The sequence below is a fragment of the Prenolepis imparis genome, unplaced genomic scaffold, assembly GCF_030444845.1.
Source record: "Prenolepis imparis isolate NDT839.2.m4 unplaced genomic scaffold, iyPreImpa1.0 SCAF_10, whole genome shotgun sequence".
NCBI classification, from domain to species: domain Eukaryota; kingdom Metazoa; phylum Arthropoda; class Insecta; order Hymenoptera; family Formicidae; genus Prenolepis; species Prenolepis imparis.
The window spans coordinates 13461652-13486146 of NW_028141168.1; the positions used below are offsets into that span (position 1 = coordinate 13461652).

The window sequence follows — 24495 nt, forward strand, 5'->3', positions numbered from 1 at the left end:
AAGAGGCTGATATAAAAAAGGGCGGGATAAATTAACTGTTCCTGCAATTCTCGATTTTTATAAATAATCAGTAATTCGAAGAAGAGAAAAAGAAGCTGTACAATTTATAAGCATGATAACGAAAATGAATATTATTAGATATATATAGTTAATAAATATATACATATATCATGGAGAATATCATTAATTGTAAATTTCAGTTTATTATATCACATGTTTTAACATTCACTAAATGTCATAAATTATATAAAAGTTGTGCACGTTGATATAAAGAGATATTGATGTTACTTAATATTATGACTTTCTTATATGTCCTTCTTTTGTTCACATTCAGAAATATGCACAATATGCTATAGATATATTAATATATCTATGCGATATGCATACACATAAATACATCGATAAAAACTTAAAAAGCAATAATAATATAGTACAGATGCTTTTTAATATATGTAATGTTTACAAAGTGCTCTGTTGCCATTTCTCATTTCAATTACTGATGACAATTACTTTCATAAGAAGCAGCAACCTTCAAAATATAATTATAAATAGTTGCGATACGTAATACTCTTAATTAAATTTGTTGAATAACTTTTGTGTTATTTACTTTTACTTATCGACATTAAATCTTATATATTATTGATGATAACAAAACTTTGCAAATTCTTATTAAAATAATTATTATTTATGAGAGACAGAGAGAGAGTAAATATATCTCTAATTATTATTTTTTTTTTAAATATTTTATATTGCTTTAATTATTTTAATATAAATTATAATTATTTTAATAAATAATTTAATAATTATTTTAATAAATATAAGATTTCTAATTTCAAAAATTTTAAGTATTATTTAACTGATCATTTAGTGATCATTAAATTAATTATTGCACTTAATATTTTTTTGATGATTATAACTAAACTTGATTTCCATTAGAGAAAGTCCTCCGTAGATGTTACTGTTGCTTCTATCAATAACCCAAAATCCAATTCCGTAAGACTAGCTGCAAAATAAAATAAAAATTGTATTTTGATAATATTTTTAAAACACTATAGTAGGCTATATTAAATAAAAATATCATTGTGAATTAATTTGTACCTTTTGCAGTAAGCAAATCCAAAAAGGTATCTAAAGGTGATAAACGATCTGCAGAAGGAAATGCTGCCAAACCTGAAAACAATTTACAAATATCATCAATCAGATTGTACTTATTGAGACAAAATTTCTGTCTAAACTCTCTAAACTCACTGTTATGATGATTACGATGTTGTAAAGTGCGACCTCCAGTTCGACTCTGAGATACTTCACCGCACAAAATATTAGCAGCGTGTTCTCTGGCTCGGAGCATTAAGCTAACTGGATGCAGCCATTGATTCAAGAGTCTCTTTGCACGAGATCTCGGCAAAAAGGACAACAACTTCAATTTCTGAACGACATTTTCTTTTGTGTCACTGATATCTAAACAGAAGATCAGTTTATGGTAAAATGTCTGTGAGTATATAATATTTTACTTGAATTGTGTTTGGAGAAATGTTAGTTATAAATACAGTAATTTTTTGTTTACATATACCAGCTAAAATAATCTTGGTAACGTCAACTTGGAGTTCAAACACCGAACGTTCGACATATTGCAGAAACATCGAGTACTTGAGAGTGCGGTAACCAAGATAAGTAAAAAATGATGCGAATCCCTGTGGCGCCGGATATGCAATGTTCTCTGTTGCATGTCTATATCGTTGCAAGAGCATAAACAGCAACCATCGTCTTGCCTCGTCCAATTGATCTCTGTAATAAAAAGTAACATTATATGAAATAAAACATTCGATATAATGAACTAAATAAATCCTCAACAATTTTTACTTTAGGAACTTGATAAAAGAAAATTTTAAAATATAAATCCCATAAAAAAGTATGGTAAAAGATTTACATTATTTTTACACCGAATCGAAATTGAAGAATTAATTTAAAATTGTATATATTTTTAAAATATAATATATCTAAAATAGAGATTGTGCATCTTACACGAGATTGAAGCCACGTTCTTGTTCGATTCTAGGATCCACGCCGGCTGCCTTGCAAAGTATTTGACATAATATACGTGAAGCCTCCAATTGTGCAGCCACGTATCTCGTAGCCATGGCATGAACGTGTAAGGGAGTGCAAGAGCCTCGCGAGTGCATAGTTGACGTGCGCGTGCCATTTTTTAGAAGATACATGGAGAGTTCACGCAAGTTGACAGAGACGATATGTTCCTGCTTCGAAGCGGTGCAACTTTCAGTCTCATTGAACGGTAAGCCTGAATCCAATTTGATGTTCCGATTACCCATGAAGTCTCCGAACGGTACTGCAACAAATCTATTTACATCATCGTTTATTGCACATATTGGAAAAAAACGCATTTCTCAAACGAATAAGACATTTTATTTTTATTTATATAAAAAATTTTTAATTACGCAAATTAAATAATATATATATGTATTCAGATATATACAGTCTGATCTATTGTTGAAAAATAGTAACAAGCAGATAGCATAGCTTAAGAATTTGCATTACTTTGACACTACGTAATATATGCATGCAATTAGTTGTGCATAGAATTAGAATACAAGGCAATTGTTACCCTCCGCTTGGGGACATTGGAGTGCTGCATCTGGATAAGGCCTCTGGTTGATAACAAGCTAAGGAGACTAATAGCTTCTCCGCGATATGGCTAGGTTTGAATCTTAATTTATCGCCACCATTTTTACTCAGTTGATCCCACAGCCTAGTCCATAGATCGCTACGATAAGGTACGAGCCTTTGTTGCGGTGAGAGCAACATGACCGATGTATTCCAGAGTTTCTCGTGGCTCAGCGTGATATCCAAATCGTTCATTTTTATGTCGACCGTCATGTAATCTCCGATCGTGGTGACGGGTAACAGAGAAAGCAACGGAATGGTATCCGCGAGGAGATTCTTATGCACTAAAGCGTAAGAACCGCCTATAAGAATTTCTTGCATGAAGCGCGGGATGTCCAGCGAGCGTGGCTTTTCTGCCACGATAGACATTAATTCCGCGATGACCTCCATGTCGTTCTTATGACAGAGGAAATAATGGAGTATCCCAAGGCGAATCTCGACCGAGATCTCCTTGCGAAAGACTTCAACGAGAAAGTCCGGAGGAATTGTCAACGGCACGAGATCCAAAGTAGGCAAGTCTATCGTCAGTATACTGCTAGAATTCGCGAGTGAACCGTTCCCATCCGAACAACCGATGCTTTTGCCGTCCGAATTATAGGAATTCTTTCTCGTTCCTTTGCTAGTATTGTCCAAATCGAGTAACGGCACCAGGTAGGAAACGCGGGACGGGATCGACGGCGGTGGGCCGCATAGTATGTGGCAGCATGGCTCGTGATTTACACCGATCTCGAGAAGATGCGCGAACAGTCCCGGTACGAATACTATCATATGATGGCTCTCGTAAATCGCGAAGGTCGGCCTTATCAGCTTGGCGCGAGACCACGTTATACCCGGTATAACGCAATGGATCACGCAGCTGTGATGTAGCAGCGTAACCGAATACGCGAAGTGCACCGTGTTGGACTCGTTCAAGGAGTTAAGTACATGCTGCGGCGGCTGGATAGGCCGATAAAGATAGTAGTGACAAACGCAGACCATCCCCTTGGTGTCCGACACTACTATGAGATCTAGGGAACAATCGTGAACTCGTAGAGGTATTACGTCGTCCTCGTAAGTCCCGCAATTAGAGGACGGTGACAGTAGCGGTAAATTTAATGGAATATTCAGCTAAAAAGATACAATAAATGTTATACTAATGGATGGTATATCATGCATATTTTCACTACAAAGTTTAATTTAGCAAACATACGTGTTAGATATACTAAATTTATTAGCACATTAATAAGCTTCTTTTATATTAGCAATTATATATGTTAGTATTGCAAGAGCATAATAGGTTTATAATTGAGATTCTTGTTATCGAGAAAAGTACTCACCACTGTTTCATGAGGCAAATCATCATGAAACTGAAGACCACTAAGTGTAGGTTTCGAAGATTTGGAATTATTTTCATCGTCATTCTCGGTAACTACACTCGCAGGTATTCGTCGATGATGTATATGATAAAGAACTTGATTAATCATGTCCCATTGAGCCCATATGAACGTTTTTACAAGAATTTCAGATTTTAATTCTTTTATCAGTTTTAAGCCACTTACAGATGTATCAAATTGAACAGTATATATCATGACACCTTGAAGAGATATATAATGTAAATTATAAAAACATGTCGGATAGAATATTAATATAATAAATGAAACAAATTTATTGACTTGTACATTTCAAATTCTAATTTTCTATTTTTACAAGTAATTGCAATGTTTGATCAAGATATATAAATGTATATAAGTGCAATATAAATAAGCATCCACTTAATATATATATATATATTTTTTCAAATAGAATTTACTTACATTCGTGATGTATTAGCACCAAAAACTTGTCTACATCAGCTTGTTCTTTCTCTCTATACAAAAATTGTATACGCACTTGTTTAGACCTCTCTATCTCTAGATTATGTATTTTGGTATCATCGGTCATCAATTCAACAATAAACACTCTATATAATTCTCTGTAATGTTCATCAGTTGCATTAACGTTGTTTGAACAGTGATTTTCACAGGAATTGGCTGTCTCCAAATGATCCTTTTGTTTCATCACATATCCTAATAAACTATGACTTTGGTTGACTGTAGCTTGAACAATATTCAATACCTCCGAAAAGCGGTGTAATATCTAAATATACAATCAAATTAATATTAAAAATATCATCTACATAACGTAAATAAAAAATTTTGCTTATAATTCTCTTACCTGCAATTTATTGTTAATCTGGTCGTAACGGCCAAGTACGGTATACGATGTATGTACATTGTTTTTCTCTGATTCCTCCACCCAACCAATGAGTATCGAACCATCTTTTTCCTGTCCCAGTAGCTTCCATTGTTCGGCTGAAAAAGCGAAGAAAATTATTTCTTTTCTTGATAAATAATTTTCAGTATCCTCATTATATGATTCATCATATTGGATTGTAAATACTTTCTTATTTTAGATGTTCCTCTCAATAATATTCTTATATATATATATTTTTATATAACAATAAATTGCAATGTATATTAATATTTTTCCAAAAATGTGTATTTTTTCACTTTTTATTTTTAATAAAATCATAATTCATGTAGTCACCTGCGTTGGCACTTTCCGACAAAAGTAAACATAACTTTGCTGCGAGATTCTCTATCATATCTATTAGAGAAATTATTTGTGAACAATATTTATATTCCAAGAAGCTCTCTTTTCGATTCTCAGTTCACTCTCTCTCTCTCTCTCTATCAAGTAAAGTACATACAATACTTTGACACTTCTGTCTTCTCAGTGTTTCTTGTCGTCTGCTGCTGTCAGGTGTCAGGTTATGACGTTTTCAATTTTATTAAAATTAAATCAAACAGTAACTGGTTAACTTCACTTCGCTCACCGGTATATACAAAGTGCAACTAACGCATTTGATATACAACTGACAATGAGATTAAATTAAATTAACGCTTAAACTGACGCTACAAATATTTGATCGATATATCGGGATGGAGAAATCCTTATCTCTTTCGCTCTGATCAATCAAATGATTCAAATAATAGAAATGATTGAAAAATTCACGTGCCATAACAGTAGGAAGGAGGAATAAAAACACGGCCCACAGATATAATAAAATACGTACATGGAACATCAGCCACCGATATGCGCGCGCGTTCGACTTTAACCTTCAAGTGGCGCTGCGTCACGTGGTCGCGCGGCGGCGGAATTCGGCGGCGCGGAGTGGGGGTGAGTGGTGGGGGGTGCGCCGTGCGCCGCGCGCGCATCCCCCCACCACTCACCCCCACTCCGCGCCGCCGAATTCCGCCGCCGCGCGACCACGTGACGCAGCGCCACTTGAAGGTTAAAGTCGAACGCGCGCGCATATCGACACGCGCTCTCTCCCTCTCGCCGTAAGCTAATTGACGAATCACAATCGAGCATTCTCTAAAGTCCCTAGAACATATGGAGGCTAATCGCGGAATTTTCCAGCGCAACTTTGCGTAGAGAGTTTCCCTTCGTTGTCTTCTTCTTTATGGCGTATCGTAAGGATGCATTTTCACTTGACGCTGTGACGCTGGATTTCAGCGTCAAGCATCAATAAAAACAAATTGACGTTAGCGTCTGTTGACGCTGGCGTGAAAACAGCCTAGTCCAAGTTACAACTATGACAAGCGTCTCGTTCTTCGTTCTCTGAAAGCTGAACAAATCAAGCTTTTTCTTCTTGACGCTAGTGTCACAAATCAGATCACGTGATCAGTTAGACGCTAGCGACAAATTGATAGTGAAATCGCACCCTTACACGATTCGTCAAGGCGCATTTTTATTTTTAGCGTTATAAGACCACGTGACCAAAATCAACGAATTGGCATCTTTATTTTTAGTCACGTGATATTTTTTAAGTGATTATTTTGTCACGTGATATTGTCGAAATTTATGAAAAAGCGCCTTCAAACATTTCTAACGAACTGCGAATTGTGGAGTTTATTTATGTTGTTTGGAAATAAAGAAGATAAAACTTCAAGGAAATTCAAGCTCTTAACCAAATTAAAAGATCAAATTAGGATTACGAAATATATTGAAAATCGTGATACGTGATATCTTGAATAGGAATAAATACGTTAAGGAGAAAAAAGAGGAAAGAGAAAAATGGTTACTGGACGAGCGTTACATTTTGTATTCAAAATACCCGATCGTAGATTAACAGCGAAATTTTATCGCGAAATTCTTGGAATGAAGGTAATTTCTTGTTTCACTTTCCTTATTTTTGGAATAATTCAATTTGATTGATGATACAATTTATTGAGATTGTTTCTTCATAGGTGCTGAGACATGAGGAATTCTCAGACGGATGCGAGGCTGCGTGTAATGGGTGAGTAATCTGTGTGTCATTAGTCATAACGATAGATTAAGTAATAGTAATTTCTATTTTTATCTTTTTTTTCTTTGTAGACCATATGCAAATCGTTGGAGTAAGACAATGATAGGATACGGTCCAGAGGACACACATTTTGTCATTGAATTGACATATAATTATGGAATCAAGGAATATGAAATTGGAAATGATTTTAAAGTTATCACTATTCGTTCAAAAGATGTAATCGAAAGAGCGCGTGCCAATAATTGGCCATTTCATGAAGAAAATGGAAAATTTGTGATGCAAGCACCTGGTGGATACAAGTATCACATAATTAATGAGCAACCTTCCACTGATAGTGGTAAAATATTTATTCCAATTTTATTATCTCAAAAATATAATGTAAGATGATTTGTCTTGTTAGCATATACAACTAGCAATAATATTTATAGGATGTACAGTTATATAAAATTAGTGTAATCAAAGAATATATAATTATAATTTTACATTATATTTTCAACATAATTATTATCTTTTTTTGAATCTGTGCTATCATTTTGAATAGATCCAGTAGAGAAAGTTACTTTATCCAGCTCCAATCTTGAACGTACCATTGCCTATTGGAAGGATATTTTAGGATTAAAGATATTTGATAGGAAAGATAAAAGTGTATTGTTAGGCTATGGCGAGGATCAAGCCAAGCTCGAGTTCGAAGATATTGGTGAGTATAACTATATGTAATTCAATTATTTTAATTTTTTATTGAACTTAGTATTATTATTGTTATTACATATGCAATCAATTCTGTATATTAGATACTGAAGTTAATCATGCAAAAGCATACGGACGTATTGCTTTCTCTGTACCGTTGTTGGAACAACCAACAATTCAAGAAATTATCAAAGAAAGTGGAAACAAAATCTTGACTGATCTTATAACTTTAGATACACCGGGAAAAGCTTCAGTAAGAGTTATCATTCTCGCTGATCCAGTAAGTACTTGTATTGTTGACTACAATGTATTTTATGAATCTATCTGTATTTTATCTGATAATTATGTTTCCAGGATGGACACGAGATCTGCTTTGTAGATGACGAAGGATTTAGACAACTATCAGTGCCAGATTATCCCAGTGAAGAAATTTTGGATAGATTTATCCAAAAGGAAGCATCTGCTACACAAGATAAGATATAAACAATTATTTACTCTTCCATATTACGGTATTGTTAGTTTAAGAAGATTAAATAGATATGAAGACATTAAAATATAAACTACAAAGATACAAAACATTAGTGGTGGTGGAGTGTTAATAAAACAAAGATTTATATTTAAACATGATGCAGAAACAGGGTTGGCATCCACTGTTCAGGGTGGAAAAAACCCCCCCGGTTTTTTCCAGTTTTGTCCACCCCGGAAGAAATATATGTGCTGGACAAAATGGACAAAACTGGAAAAAATTTTTAAAAATACAACAAACTCAAAAAAAATAAACTTTATTAAATAAAAACTTTGGTTTCTGACAAGATATTAAATATATATATATCTTTTTATAAAATCAGTCTCAGTTCTGTCAACACTGGTGTCGATTGACATTTCTCATTTTATCGATTTCTATGTTATTTCGTCCATTTCGTCCATTTTGTCCATTTTCTTCCAGTGCCCCGGACAAAATGAAAAAAAGTGGACAAAATGCCAACCCTGCTGAGCAGAAAATATTTATGTAAAAAAATATAAATATGCAAATAAGAAATTTATTTTGTTGTACAAATTTTATTTTTTATAAGATTATATAAAATGTGAAATATTAAGTACTTATATATATATTTATACTTATGTTATCATGTTAAATTAAATTTTACTACACAAAAATCTGCTATTAGAGTTCAATTTAATAGGAATGGAAAGTCCTGTGACTAGAAAATGTTTTCATAAAAATCTTTCGTACAAATAGTGTTGATATTTATTATGAAACTACAGTTACCACGATATCAGCGTTTATCAGCTTTGATTATACCGAGAGTATTTAGTTGTATTGAGGATGGTCAAAAGGTCAACAGCGTAATGTGCTATCGTTCTGAAACAGACGCAATACACATTCCGAGAAGAAGGACTGATAAAGCCGCAAGAAAAACGTATATATTTATCATTTTATACTAAGCACGTCAGTTTCATCAGACCGTTCATCAGACTATCGTCGCTCCCATATATAGCGATGGAAATTCGAATTTTGCTATCTATTTTTCTTTTAACTCTTCTTATAACAGGTGAGTACAAAAATATATATTTTTATATATAATACATGGAATTATTTTATATAAATAAACATAAAATGTAAACTGTAAAATATATACATAAAATGTAAAATGTAAACATTACTATTGCCAATAAAAAGTTAAGATACATTAAGAGAAGCTAAGATATTTGAAAGTTATAAAAAAAGATAAAAAATTATTTAAGATAAATGTGCACTGAGATTATCATTAGTATAATAAAATATTATTTGCAAAAGTTTCATCTGTTAAAAAGAATTATTAATGAACAATAATACTTGATTTGCTTTGATTCATATATAATAATACATGGAATTATTTTAAAATAATTCCATGTATTATTATATATGTATTATTATTTTAAAATAATTCCATGTATTATTATATATGAATCAAAGCAAATCAAGTATTGTTGTTCATTAATAATTCTTTTTAACAGATGAAACTTTTGCAAATAATATTTTATTATACTAATGATAATCTCAGTGCACATTTATCTTAAATAATTTTTTATCTTTTTTTATAACTTTCAAATATCTTAGCTTTTCTTAATGTACCTTAACTTTTTATTGGCAATAGTAATGTTTACACGAATTTATTGTAGACATGAACATATTTTATTTTCAGATGATGTAAACGCAGGGAAATTTGGATTTGGATTCTCTCGAGGCTCGTCACGAAGTTCCTTGTCACGAAGTTCCTCGTCGCGAGGTTCATCATCACGAGGTTTGCCATCGCACTCCTCGAGTGGGCATACTCCAACTTCATTTGGATCTAGTTCAAGCTCCACTAGATATGGAAGTTCATCGAATGGACACACGACAGGAACAAATTCGGCTGGAACTTTATCAAGTGAGTATATGACACGAGTAATATAACAAGAGTGATAGAGTGATGATGCGTTACATGTGACATTAAAAATTACAGGCCAAACTTCGCATCAGCAGAATAAAGACATGTCAGCATCTATTTTACATGCTGAACGAGGAGGCGCTGGTAGACCCCGTAAGTGCAGTGTCAGCAAATATATATAGCAATTGTAAAATGTTTATTTTTCATTGAACAATGTGTGATATGAATATCTTTTATTTGTGCAAAGCTCAAATCAATTCCGCACAATCATCTGGTCAACCATCGGCACCATATGGCAATGCAGGTGTGTGTGTATATATATATATATATATATATATATATATTTGATCTTATTATTTATAACAATTAGCATATACTAAAAAAAGTTAATTTCTATTTTATGTTTGCTTTTATACGAGCTTTTATGTTTTCTTTTTCTGTTATGTGTATAAAAGATAATATGTTTGTTCGTGTGCACTATATTTTAGATTAAAGAAAATTTGATTTTTAATTTCAAAGAGGAGATATAAAGATTAAGCTAAATCTTTGAGAACTTGTTGTGATATAAATAAATAATATTTTATAAGTAAAATGTAATTATTAACTATATTATAATTATAAATATAGAATAAATATAAAATAAATATATAAAATTAATAAAATAATAAAATGAAAATAATAAAATAATAAAATAATAAATTAAATAACAAAATATATAATTAAAATTAATAAACAGTATATATTTGTAACAGTAATATATTTGTTTGTATTATATTTTATTAGGAACTTATCCTAGAAGTCAAGGAAAACCAGGTGTTGCAACAGAGAATAAACAAAATTCTGCACCATATCCATCGGCACCATATAATCCTTCAGCACCATATAATCCATCAGCTCCGTCGGCTGATCATTTATCAAAAGCTGCTGTGATATCTTCGCAAAGTCATGGTATATTTTCTTAATATCTTTGCATGAAAATTTGATTTTTAATTTCAAAAAGAGAAGATAAAGATTAAACTAAATAAATCTTTGAGAACTTGTTGTTGATGAATGTAATGAATTTGTATAAAAATTTTATAAGTATAATCTAATTATTAATATATTATAATTATAAACATAGAGTAAACATAATATAAAATTAATATAAATTAAAATAATAAATTGTGACAAATATGAAATAATAAATAAAATTAATATAAATATGATATGAAATTATTATATAATATATAATTCTGTTGCAGCACCGACTTCTTTTGGCCAACCAAACGCGCCCTACAATCCGTCCCACACTGTAAATAATAATCCTTCATGGAGCAATCCACACTTCAATCCGAGCCAACCTCATCCGACTTCTACTAACATCGGATTCAAAGATCATCTGCGTCCAACTGCAATGCCGGTTCCTTCGTACACCGTCCCGCCTTATCCACGAGCAAATTATCCCGTCTCTGGTTCCAATCCATACCCTCCCCCTTATTCAAATCATGCTTTCGGTCATTCCATGAATCAACCTCATTCCACATACAATCCCAGTCAAACAATCGGACATCCTTCCAGTTATCCAGCGCATATTCCACCACCTGTACCAAGTACGTTCGGAAACCCTTATTCTACGCATCCGGTTGGCGGAACATATAGTCCAGCCGGACATAGCTATTATCCTCAACAACACGTCCTGGCACAGCCAGCGGCGCAGCCGTACATACCTGGACAAACCGTCATGATGGTTCCTGGTCAGCAAGACAGCGGTAGAGGCTTCGGTCAGATGGTGAAAGAGGCCCTCGTTTTCTCCACTATCAATGCTGGCGTGAATAGACTAATAAACCCGCATCATCATTATATATCTGATAATAGCAGACCAGCGAGTTCTACGAGCGAAACGCATGTAACTTATAATAATCATTATTTTAATACTGCTCCTCCGGGCAATACTCCTTCGGTACCAGCTTCGCCGAATGTACCTCAGGGAAATGTCCCAGTCACGTATCCGGCTAATTATCCAAGTCCGGTGAATAATCCAGCTATTACTCCGGGTGTATCAATCCCTATGATCGTCGGGAACAACAGTAGCGTAACATATCCAGTTAGTAATGATTCTTCCGTGAATACGACTAACAATATGGGAGGTTCTCCAGTTGTACCTCCTAACGGAGTTTCCACTGGCAACACAGTAAATAATCAAGGATCACCCGATCAAGGAATCGTTTATTCTCCTCAATATAAAATATCGGACGATGAACTATTGATGTTGACTGAAGAGTTGTTCGAGAAACAAGAAGTCAATATATCCAAGTATTTGACATTGCATCTTCAGAGTAAATCCGAAAATGTAACCGATGCAGCTAAAGAACCGTAAGTTTTACGCTTAAATCAGATTAAATGATTATATTCAATTTATTGTACTATTATATTATACATTCTCAAATTTTTTTTTCATTTTTAGATTAATTTACGCACAACAAGAGGTCTACGATTATCCAACGATCCTAGTTATTCGCGCGCTCTATGACAATTACGAGCACAATTCCACCGTGAAGGAGAATCGAACGCTTGAAAAGCGGAAAAAAGAGGATCTTCTGTTGGACGTGTTTTTGAATACGAATGTATTGACCAGAGCTATGCAATGGCTGTCAGATCGAGGTTTCATGGATCCAGATGACTTCGAAAAAAAGGATAGTCTGCGACATATCTGGTTTAGTCAATTCGACGGCGCCACTTCAGGTTTCGAGCGAGTGTTTACATCTGAAAGATACGGCGTGGATCTTCTTGGTGTGCAGGACTGGATCTATTTTGATTATCAAGAATCGAAGAAACGTATTGATTACATGGGATATGTCGACACCTTGAAACTCGGCGATGTAAGTTTTATCATATAATAGATAACGTAATATAGAAATTATACACATACACACAATTTATATAAAACGTAAATGTGATATATTATGATGAGCTTTAACGTCATGAGTACAGCAAGAATGAAAAAATGCGTAATGTTTGTTGTAATTTGTTATATATGTTTATTATACAAACTTACTACATTTACTCTTTTCAGAGAGCCTCGTTATTGAAGTTGAACTTTAAAATGGATGATATTATTAGACCGAACGCGACGATATTCGTAGGCACGCTTCCTGAGCTCGAAATGTCCTTATATACTATATGCTTTTACGCCAGACCGAATGATTTATGTCCTGTTTCTCTTGGTGGGGCTAAGTTTAATATTTTCACGCATTCGTTTAGATATTACGGAAAAGACCTCATAGATCTTGCGCTTCCAATTTTTTAATTCTACATCGTATAAATAAATATGTGCTATCGTGATAATATAAATTATCGAACTATATATAATATATGGGTTATGGGTATATAGTAGGTCATTTAAATTTTATAATAGAAAATATAATATACTTATATAGGAATTATTATAATATATAAATAAGAAAGTAATTTTTATTAATACTTATTCTTTTACAATGTGACAAAAACTTTTGTTATAATAATAGAATATTAGAATTTATCTTAAATTAATCTTAATTTTTGCCAAGTCCTATATACGTATAAACAAAACAATACTTTTTTTATGTAAACGAAATAATACATTAATTCTTAATTTAACTTCCAAATAACATTTCGATCATTAATGCTTGCAAATGGTTTTTTTTCTCTTTTATTATCTAAAACTTGTGTGGCTATATATTTTCTATTTCTTAAAGAAAATTTAAAATTTCTGGAAGAACTCAATATATCTTATCTTTTTTGTAGAGTCTAACATATTCTTTAGTGCAGATCATATTCTTTAGTGCATCAATCTGATCTTTTTTGTAGAGTCTAACATATTCTTTAGTGCAGATCGAAACTTATTTTTGGAGGTTCAGATGTACCATTTAAGAATTAATACAATATTAATAGTGATATAATTTGTTGCATTTAAGAATGACGCATAATTTTACATTGAACAGCATGATTGCGCCCTTTACTTCACAGGTCTCTTCAAGGATGCAAAGTTCAATTTTTTCTGAAATAGAATAACAGCCATTAAAATATTCGTCAGATATGAAATATTGTAGAAAACGAAACTTTATTTTTTTAATGAGAATAATTTCGAAATTTCTTGTTAATTACAAAAAGAGTTATAAATGAATTTTAAAATGATGAGAAGACACCGCTCAATCGTAATTAATTAAAGTATTTGTAGATTTAGATTTAATGAGAAAGTACGAGAAATCTGTGAAACCTGACATAGCTTTCACGAATGTTCCCTGAGTTTAAATACTTAAAATACTTAGATGTTATAAGGTTTGACGTTTGTTTAAAACATGAAGATATACATGAAGACTCAAAACGCAATGCTGTCAATATTGTTATGTCAAATCGAAAATTGTGCCGTTGACAGGATTCAGCTGAGATTGCGCGCTGAGGATCAGCGGAAAGAGAAAGCCTATGGATGAATCATTCAATGTTACGGACGATGGTCACCGGCGTCTACAGCTAAAGGTCGACCAGTAGTACCACGTCGACTCTGCGTGAGCAAACAGTGCGTGTCAGACGGTTGTTTGAAGTTTTAAGTGAACCGACGCGTCTATTCGATCAGAAACGAAGCGAACGACGACAGATATGAGAATCAGAACGAGCCTAATCGTCGTGATTGTGCTCTTCTTTATTTTCGGTAATTTCATACATTCCTTAAAAGTTTTGATATTATATTTTATAATTATACAGATTATATAAAATTAAAAGATATAGGTATGCAATAAATTGATTAGTGAAATATGCACGTGCATCTGTTACAATATCAGATAAACACAAAATATTCTTAAATTAGAATCTGATACATTTTTGTAAAGAAAATTTTGATAAATGTTGTTTTCTCATATATACATATAATTATATATGGAAAAATAATATTATTAATTGTTTTGATAACTGTGCTTTTTTAATTAAAATTTTGTTTAAGTAAAATTTATGTAAAATTGAGTGAAAATGTGTTACATACGTGGAAGCTCAATTCTTCAGGAATCCATTCACTTTTGATCATATAACTCTATAGAATTACTGGTGTTAATTCATAGCTCGAGAATTATTGTGGTAATTTTATTGAGGAAAATAATTATCTTCGCATACTAACATAGAATTTTACTGTGTAAAGTACAAATGTGAATTTAGAGAAGTCGTTTGCAGTAACTGAAGATGTTTTATTAATAAATAGATATATATCTGTAAAACATATTTAAAAAAAGTTATAACATGTATTAATTTATTCAGACGTTACGTTATTCTCAAGCTATTTAAAGATCTTTCGAAACATATTTTAAAATATATAAGAATCGAATGATAAATGCAGTTTTTGAATTTAAAAAATAACAAGACAGGAAAATAGAGAAAGTATTTTCTAAAAAGAAATTACATAAAAATGACATAAAAATATCCTTAATAGAGCAATAAAGTAACGAGCAAATTGGGAAAATTTTAAATAAACTTTAAAATGACAAAAATTCGCACACACTTATTGTCAGTACTGATAAATCGACTAACAAATATAGAGTGCGTAATAAGTGAAATCACTGGAGCAAATTGCTCTTCCACGTTACTCAGACGTCATATCACGAACGTATATTCTCTGTACGGTATTATTCACTTGTCAGCATTTATTACAATTGTATTATTACGTTTATCATGTTAAGTATACTTTATAAACTAAAGTTTCTCATCGAAAATTACGTATAAGGATTACTTTAGGATGAATTAATCAAATGTTCGATTACGATTAAGTGATTTTAAGAGAAAAAGATCGTAAAAGTAAATATACATTCTCCAAAAAGATTAAAAAATTAAAAGATTCGCTAAAAATCATGTATAGTTACAAAGTTGTATCGATATTTTGTGTGTATATGTGCGTCTCGGAAGTTATTTAACGAAAATTGCCCTCTCATCACGGTAATCACTTTACATTATAAATGCATCAAGAGAAATTGAATCTGACATTAACCGGTCTCGATAGCGCTTTTATAAAAAGAGGGACTCGAATGCGAGATTTTAAAATTTTATATAGTCTATTTTTATAAACAAATTTCTATGGATAATAATATGGATAAATTTATATTATATATGAAGCATCCTTTTCAAGTAAAGTTCAACTAATTCTCTAAGTTCTTTTAATTACATGTTCTTTTAATTACTGTAGATTACATGATCCGATTAATAGAGAAAATTACTCGTAATTATTTCTAAAATCGTGAGCTGGATCTAGTAAAAACGGTAAATTGGTGTAATGAGAGTTATAAATATCAGCTTAAAAGTGTTCACACACATCTGGCCTACTTTAATATTTATTGTTTAAGAGAACTATGATGTATAGATGTTATCTAAGATGGATTGTAATATATATGTTATTTTTATGTACTTAGAACATCAGGAAGCTTTAGCGTGCGTTTTTATTTTTATTATAAAAATCATATATCGCAAAGCATAATATATATTTAGAGAATGACGATTCCCCAAAATATATATAAAGCCGACCTTGAATATATCTGTATCTTCCGGACGCAACATATGGGCACAATATGTTACATATTCAGCGCAATATCATAGTAGTATCACACGCGAATAGGCAATTGTCACTAAATTATATAATAATCTATTTGGAGAACAATAAGCTGTACCCGCGTGTCGAATCACGAGAAATAAAAGAGGACCCTGATTTAAATAGCTTGATGGTTATTTAAACGAAGGTATTTGATATGATGTATCAGGACAGATTGCGACACATCGATTCATTCTAACATAATACAATTCTAATCCCACAAAAAATCAAAATATTTTTTATTTTTTCGCAACAACGCTTAAAAAGAATTTTGTATGCATCTATAGGTTTTAGAATCTTAATCATTTTTTATCTTCAGAATTATAATACAGTAGGTCGTCTCTCCTCAATATTTACAAGAGCTTTCCTCCGTGAAGTGATATAATTATTTTTTATTGTAATCTATATCTAATTGTATCTACAATGAAATTTTATAATTATATATAGTAAGAAAAATTATAGTTCCATTAACCGAGATATATGTAAATTTACAAATTAAAAAAGACACACGTTTCTGTTTCAGATTAAACATCTATGAAGCTATTATACATAACGATTTGCTTATATAATTTGCAGTAGACACAGATGGTCGTAAAACAAGCGGTAGCTCAGGACGAAGAAGCGGTAGCTCAGGATATGGTAGTTCTCGGCGAGGTGCGCCAAGAACGACACCTCGAACAGGCATGTAATATTATATTCGTATAATATGTGTGTTTATTTCTCCACATTTATATATATATATATATATATATATATATATATTTATCATACTCATATATATATTACTCTTTATGTCCTTTGTGACTCTTATTTTGTTATCCACACGTGTCTTTATCTAATTATATTATCGTATTCTTTTTCACTATATTCTATTGCATCATATTTTTATATATATTATTCGCATATATGTTGAAATGAAGTGGAAGGAAAATCCCACATGTGCAACATCGTAGAGATGATCAGATTAAACTCATTTTCACGATCATCCTTTATTAGATGTGAATTGCGCCGCGGTTTGCAAATATTTATGTATCTACGCGTCAGATCTCTGATGAATTCGATGAGTCACACTCCTCTATATACAGACAATGACCATCTATGGCTTCACACGTCTCACATGTACCCGGATTTCATTTGCCTCTAATAATATCACGAGAATCTTGTTACATTCGCAGGCGGTTCAACCCCGAGTAAAATAGGATGGAACGTACCTCCTCCGAACAATAACAATAAAGCAACCGGCACATCGAGCAATGTTAAACCCTCGGCTCCTGTGTCTGAACAAGCTTCCAAGACCAGTGCGACGAATGTACAATCAGGACATCTGTCAGCAAATCCGCCACCGTATACTCCATCGGGTATTTCATAAATTTATTTCTCTCATATTACGTGAAGTAGAGAAAGAGAGAGAAAGAAGGGCATTGAAACTGGTATAATAGCGGTGAATTTAGAGATTTCGATGCCGGACACGCGAAAGCGAGATTTCTACCTTTGTTCATGACGATGGAACCGCAACGCTTAAGGATTAATTTCTCTGCATTTGCAACATCAAATTAGCCAGAAATTATATATACCAATTTCAAGCTCTTGAAAAGTAACTTAGAATTCTAGAAGTCTCCTTTCAAAATTTCAATCTTCTTTCCTAATTTCACGATGATAATAGCCATGAGAAGATTGAAATTCGCACTGTTAATCATCCTTTATACGGTAATCGTTTCCAGGTGGATATCGACAAGGCAATCCTTATGGCGGCACGAATGCTAACAATCCAGGATACCAGTCTCCCAACATGAATCCCCCTCCCTCGTATCCTGGTTACGGGGGTCATTCACCGTATGGTCAAGCTTACAATCCGTCTATGCACCATAACGCGCCGCCAGCCTACAGTCCTCACGGCGGCGGTTTCGGTCAACCCTCCTACGGTCAACCCTCCTACGGTCAACCCTCCTACGGTCAATCTTCCTTCGGTCAACCTTCCTACGCTCAACCATCGTTCGTTCAACCGGCCATGCAACAGGCGCCGGCTCTCACCGTCCTACAACCGAGTCGACCCGGAATTGGTCAATTGGCCAAGGAAGCCCTGGTCTACTCCAGCGTGAGCGCTGGTGTAAGCGCGGCCGTGAATAGGCTGCTACCGGGAGGAATCTACGGCAGAAGTCCGGGAAGCGGCAGTGGCGGCGGCGGTAGTCACACCGAGGTCACGTACAACAATTACTATTACAATCAGACGGCCAACGGGGAAGCACCTGCTAATAATAACGGCGCGCCTCCTAGCGCACCTGCCTCGGCGCCGGCTCAGCCGACACCGGCTCAATCGGCACCGGCTCAATCGGCGCCGACCGCGGAAGCTGAGAAGAGAGAGACCGCACCCAGCAATGCTGCTCCACCTAATAACGCCAATTCCCAGCAGAACAATGCTTCGAGCCAGCCGAATTATTCGATCTCCAATGACGAGGTGAAGAAGCTGACGGAGAATCTCTTATCAATGGACAAGAACAACGCGTACAAGTACATTACCGTGAATCTGCAGGGCGAGACGAAGGAAGACGCCACCACGGATGACGCTTCCTTGCCGTGAGTAGGCTCCAGCGACTATATGGGCTCGTTGTTATCTTTGAAATATTTTTAGATTTTACTGTTAAAATAATTTCAGCCTACTGGACGTGAAACCCGAAGCCTACGAAATCCCGACGATTAAAAGCGTGCTGGCGTTGCACGATAATTACGAGATGGATGTGAAAAAGAAGGAGACCGTCACCCCCGAGGAACGCAAGGAGGAATCCGAGCTGCTCGAACAGTTCTTGGAAACTGACGTGTTTAAGACGGCGATGAAGTTCCTGGTCGACAAGGAATTTATTCCGAACGACGAGTACGAGTTCAAGGACACCCTGAGACGCATCTGGTTCTCGCAGTTCCAGCGTGTCGAGGGAGAGCCGTCCAGTTCCGGTTTCGAGGCCGTGTTTGTGGCGGAAAAACTCGACTCCTTTATGATCGGGCCGCAGAATTGGATTTACTTCGCCAAACAAGAGGCGCAGAAGAATCTCGACTATCGCGGATACATAAAGGATGTGAAACTAGGAGACGTAAGTAAACGCGGCATTCGCGTATTCGATTTAATTTGTCTTGTGTGTATTGATTCATTTTTTGATTCGCAGAAAGGAGAGGCTATCAAGGTACGTTCGGCGTTTAATATACCAGATACGAAACATGCGGCCACGACTCTTCTCGTGGGTATCTCACCCGAGTTGGAGATGGCTCTTTATACAGTATGCTTCTACGTTCGTCCGAATGACGTTTGTCCGATCGCATTAAGTGGAAAGGACATTAATTTAGTTTCTACGAGATTCAATTACTTCGGCAAAGATATTATGATCGCCGGCTTCATTGCGGGATGAAATTCAGAATTTAGAAATTGCTGTTATTTTAGGTAAGTTTGCATAAGATTAAACATTTAAATAGACACGTAGAAGAAGCATTCGGATGATTTTCATATCGAAACAACTCATAGATTGATAGAACTATTTATATCGTAGAGATATCTATACTGCTTTTAGTTTAAATTACATCTATATGTATCTATTATGATATACATATTATAGAAAGCGCGTTTCATATTTTTATCTATGCAATATGTACGAATTAAAATTATTAGAAAAGAAATGCGATGTGATCTGGAATCACCTATAAATTTATCTTTCTAATAAAGATTGGAAAAAGTGCAATCTCATATATAATATATTGTACATACCTCGGCCATCCTGACGCCCCTTTTTTCTAATTCCGAAAGTTCCATCACAGGTATTATAGTTGGTCGTCCATGTGCGCATCGATTAGGAAACTTTGTTAATTTCAGCAATTTCATAAGATCCGTACACTGTTTCAGAGTCAGTTTATCGCCAAATTTTATGGCACCTGAAGAAAGTTCGAAAAATGATGACAGAAAGTCTTTAAATTAATTGCAAATAAATGGTGTTTCGAAATATAATAATATTGATAATGGCAATTAACAATAATTATGCAAGTTTTGTAAAATTATCTGCCTGATACGTACCATGACAAGCTTCCGATGCTATAGCATTATGGATAGTTAATGGTAATGTATTCGGACGACTTGTACTACGGTCTTTTAGTATGTCATTTAATAAATTATAAATTTTCGGCAATATTTTTTCGCTATTGCAACGATCATTATTCGTAACTAAGCACTGCGGTATCGTCCGTATTAGTAGTTTTGTATTTTCCTTTAACGATCCTAAATTTATTCCGTATTTTTTTAGTAACATTTTACGGCGTAAAAGTGAATCGCGTATTTTTATAGAAAATTCCACGACCAGAGGATCACGCAAATTGATGGAGAGCAATTCATCCTCATTCTGTTCCTTGTATCCTAAAAATATATAATAATTTATTATTATAACTGAAAAAATTTAGAGAGAGAGAGACAGAATAAGACTGAAAGTTGCATATATTTCGTATTTATTTAATAGTTCATTTTTAACGCAATTTATTTATATATTAATTTATTTATAATTCAGTCATTTAATATCGCAAAATTTTAATCTAACTTTAAAAATAAATATTATGTTTTTTATCAAAAAATTATCATAATTACTTACTAAGAAGTAAATTTTCGTAACGTATTCTTTCGTGGACGGCATGTTGATCTATCATTAATAGAATTTTCATTTCATCATACATCATCCACGCAGCGATAAATTCGTCATTAACTTGATTAATGATCTACGAAGGAAACATATTTGCTAAAATAGCTCTCCATCATTTGGAATGATTTATTGCGTCGAGGACTTACGTACGTACTTTTATGCGCTTTAATGAGACACGTGACAGTCTAAATTCACATAGCTTTCGTTTCAAATTACAAGGATGCACCGCTATTTCTTTGTGTTGCCAGTTCTCTGCAGCTGTGGAACATATATATAATATAAAATTATTTCTAAATTAATTATATAGAGCTGATTATTACATGTAAAAAATTACTTACGCGAAATCGTATTATTAGGACTGTCAAAGCATTTTACATTTGTTAATTTAACATGACGGTGACGTAAAAGACCGTGCAATTTTCGTGGTAGAAAATCAAATTGATCAGCGTAGTTAAAAAATCGTGGAAAGCGTATATCCTTTTGGGAAATTTTATCGGATATATTTCTCGCAGCATCGCGTTGTTTATTATTTGTGTAATAACTCCAATTGGACCATTCGGAAAGAGGAGAAATCATGTTTCCAAAATCATTATCATTACCATCATAATTGCAAGTTTTACGAGATTCAATGAAATCATTTGTTGCCGCAAGATTAGTGAAACTTGGCGTTCTATTAACATTATTGTGTATTTTCTTTGCAATTTTATCTTCGTATAAATTTGTATGTTTTGTAGAAGTAATATCTATTTGATTATTTATGTTTTCTTCTGCTGCATAATCAACGACTTTCATATTATTACTTTCTTTCTTTAGCCGTTTATTAGTTACAATTGTTGATGTAATCCTCTTTCTTTTAAAACCAATCGTAACAATTTTATTTCTTTTTAAAGATACAACATTTTTGTTATATCTATTGATTTTGTTATTAAAAATGGATTCTCCCGATTTTAAATATACTTGTTTCAATAGCTGCGTTTTACAGAAATCAGAGATAGTAGCAGTACAAATTTTAGTTTCTTCTGCGAGACATTTAAAGGTACAATTTTTAATGTTGTTTAATATCTTCTGCATATCATAAAATATAACGTGTCTTTTTCCATTTTCATTAACAAATGTAAATTCCGTCGGCGACAATTTAAAAAAGAATATGATAAACATATTTTTGTCGCGTAAATCTTGCACATTGGATCTTTGATTAGAAGATAAGCCGCTCCTTTCTTCGAAGGTAATTTTAATTAGCTTCAAGATGAGAGGACAATGGATTGGTCTGTGATTTAAAAATATCCATTGTGTCATGTTTCTATCAGATAATCCTATGTAACCGTGATAATTCGCGCTATTTAATTCTGATCTGCATTGTATCAGCCATGAATGATTCAATGATAAACTTTTTCCGAAAAATGTTTTTAACACTTTAATTGGGCTATGCGATTTTGCAATTCTCAAAACAATCTTCTTTCGTTCTTCGTCTCTAATCGAGAACGATACCTAATAATTACATTAATAAAAAATTATTATATTCACGAAGAAGTAAATTTCATTGATTAAAATATAAATCAAGTCATATACTTCTAATTTTTTAACAGCTATAGCGGCAATAAAAAAGCAAACAGTGGATATATCCCATTTTTCACCCAATGATACTTCATGGAAACCATACACAGATACGGTTGTCCCACGCGAAGGTCTCTGTTCTATTTGCACTAAATTGGGTGCTGAACCAATCTTGAATATCTTTGACAAAAAATATACATATATATAAAAGACTGTGCCTATCTGTTTTAAAATATTTAAGAATGTATATACATAATACACGTTTCGAAAAAAATAGAGACGTATATTTTTCTATAGAATTAATTTTTTAATTAATAAATATTTTATTATTAAATGCATTATATAATAAAATAACGATTACAAATAATATGCACGTACCTTCATATATGTATTCACTGAATTTCGATGTCTTGAAGCAATTGTGAGACCATCAGATAGACGACGAATATTCGTCAGTGTACGATCGTTTGATTTAATCAGTTTGTATATTCGTTGCCGATCGCCTATAGTTTTTATGTCATCATATTCTGCAACATGTTGCAGCATATCTTTTGATATTCCAATGCCATTATCAATGACTTGAACTTCGCGTTTCCCCGCGTGAATTCTTATTGCGATCGCTGTGGCGTGTGCAATCAAAGAATTTACTATCTGTAAAAGTTTGCTATTATTTTATATACACGTTCAGTTTTCGCTTGATTAAAATATACATATATATAGTAAACTGACAAAAAAAACCTATACTTGACATTCTTTCTCTTTATAACAATATGCGCGTATGTATTAAATAATTAATTAATTCGAATTATTAAACTGCACAGTTGTGCTGGAATCTAAATAATTGCGTTTTCTGATTTTTGTTATCGTATATAGAATGATTTGAAAATGCGACATACTTATTACTAACCATAACAACAACGTGCAGATTTCTAATAAAATTATAGAGATTGTCAGTATTATATATTAATAACATACCAATTCTATGACACATTGTACATAAGATGTAACATTTGATCCCATTAACGATTCTGCATTTAATCCCACATTGTTCTGCATTGTTATGTAAATTTTAGAACGAAATCAAAACAACTGAACACAATAAATTCGCGCTATTCGGTCTTTTTTTTAAAACATGTCTCTATTACAAATAGCGTAGAATCGAAATTTAGCACGATTTTACAAATCAGCCGTTTGTAAAATTTGCATCTTCTATTCGCTTAAAAAATACAAATATAAAAAAGATATATAGACACATTTGTAAATAACATATATGAGAGATAATATATAAAAAGATAGTACAAATATGTATATGAAAGTGTATGCAACATAAAATTAAAATCCCTAAAAATTTTTGCATTAAAATGAAATATATATTCGAGTTTTAGAAAGAGAGAAAAAACGAAGAATCCGAATATAAAAATGCAAATAACATAAATATATCTATACAAAATATCAGGTCTGCACTGTTTTGCAATTACATTAAAAAAAAAAGTATCCATTAAAACATTGAATGGAAAATAAGAAACAAAGTGTAAAAAGTGCAATTAGGACAAACGTATCTATTGCTATGATTTTCATCGAAGTGTAATG

At 33.1% G+C, this 24495-nt stretch overlaps 5 protein-coding genes across 6 annotated transcripts; 3 read left to right on the top strand and 2 right to left on the bottom strand.

The window, feature by feature from the left end:
- Positions 1-235: 235 nt before the first annotated feature.
- On the bottom strand, positions 236-5810 carry Pigeon (gamma-secretase activating protein pigeon). 2 transcript variants are annotated; one of them, XM_083048193.1, is made up of 11 exons: positions 5408-5810; positions 5245-5304; positions 4873-5009; positions 4473-4794; positions 3996-4252; positions 2621-3786; positions 2023-2355; positions 1571-1785; positions 1249-1458; positions 1099-1170; positions 236-1003 (listed from the first exon to the last, which is right to left on the bottom strand). In XM_083048193.1, the coding sequence occupies exons 2-11, from the start codon at positions 5300-5302 to the stop codon at positions 933-935; spliced, it is 2841 nt and encodes a 946-aa protein (XP_082904319.1). In that variant the 5' UTR covers positions 5303-5304; positions 5408-5810; the 3' UTR covers positions 236-932. The 2 variants fall into 2 exon arrangements, with proteins under 2 accessions (XP_082904319.1, XP_082904320.1); XM_083048194.1 differs by having other exon boundaries at positions 5774-5794.
- A 249-nt stretch (positions 5811-6059) lies between these two features.
- On the top strand, positions 6060-8720 carry LOC145942310 (glyoxalase domain-containing protein 4). The gene is made up of 6 exons (XM_083048912.1): positions 6060-6867; positions 6951-7000; positions 7081-7346; positions 7551-7706; positions 7801-7976; positions 8051-8720. The coding sequence occupies exons 1-6, from the start codon at positions 6778-6780 to the stop codon at positions 8177-8179; spliced, it is 867 nt and encodes a 288-aa protein (XP_082905038.1). The 5' UTR covers positions 6060-6777; the 3' UTR covers positions 8180-8720.
- A 344-nt stretch (positions 8721-9064) lies between these two features.
- LOC145942308 (uncharacterized) lies at positions 9065-13631 on the top strand. The gene is made up of 8 exons (XM_083048909.1): positions 9065-9249; positions 9883-10107; positions 10183-10260; positions 10355-10411; positions 10891-11055; positions 11349-12459; positions 12551-12965; positions 13160-13631. The coding sequence occupies exons 1-8, from the start codon at positions 9198-9200 to the stop codon at positions 13391-13393; spliced, it is 2337 nt and encodes a 778-aa protein (XP_082905035.1). The 5' UTR covers positions 9065-9197; the 3' UTR covers positions 13394-13631.
- A 138-nt stretch (positions 13632-13769) lies between these two features.
- LOC145942309 (uncharacterized) lies at positions 13770-20409 on the top strand. The gene is made up of 6 exons (XM_083048910.1): positions 13770-14773; positions 17264-17368; positions 17863-18045; positions 18409-19261; positions 19341-19770; positions 19843-20409. Exons 1-6 carry the CDS (start codon positions 14722-14724, stop codon positions 20080-20082), a joined length of 1863 nt encoding a protein of 620 aa, XP_082905036.1. The 5' UTR covers positions 13770-14721; the 3' UTR covers positions 20083-20409.
- LOC145941516 (DNA mismatch repair protein MutL) lies at positions 20297-23961 on the bottom strand. The gene is made up of 9 exons (XM_083047625.1): positions 23881-23961; positions 23284-23556; positions 22921-23085; positions 21690-22839; positions 21506-21609; positions 21304-21427; positions 20739-21074; positions 20436-20599; positions 20297-20308 (listed from the first exon to the last, which is right to left on the bottom strand). The coding sequence occupies exons 1-9, from the start codon at positions 23959-23961 to the stop codon at positions 20297-20299; spliced, it is 2409 nt and encodes an 802-aa protein (XP_082903751.1).
- Positions 23962-24495: the final 534 nt, after the last annotated feature.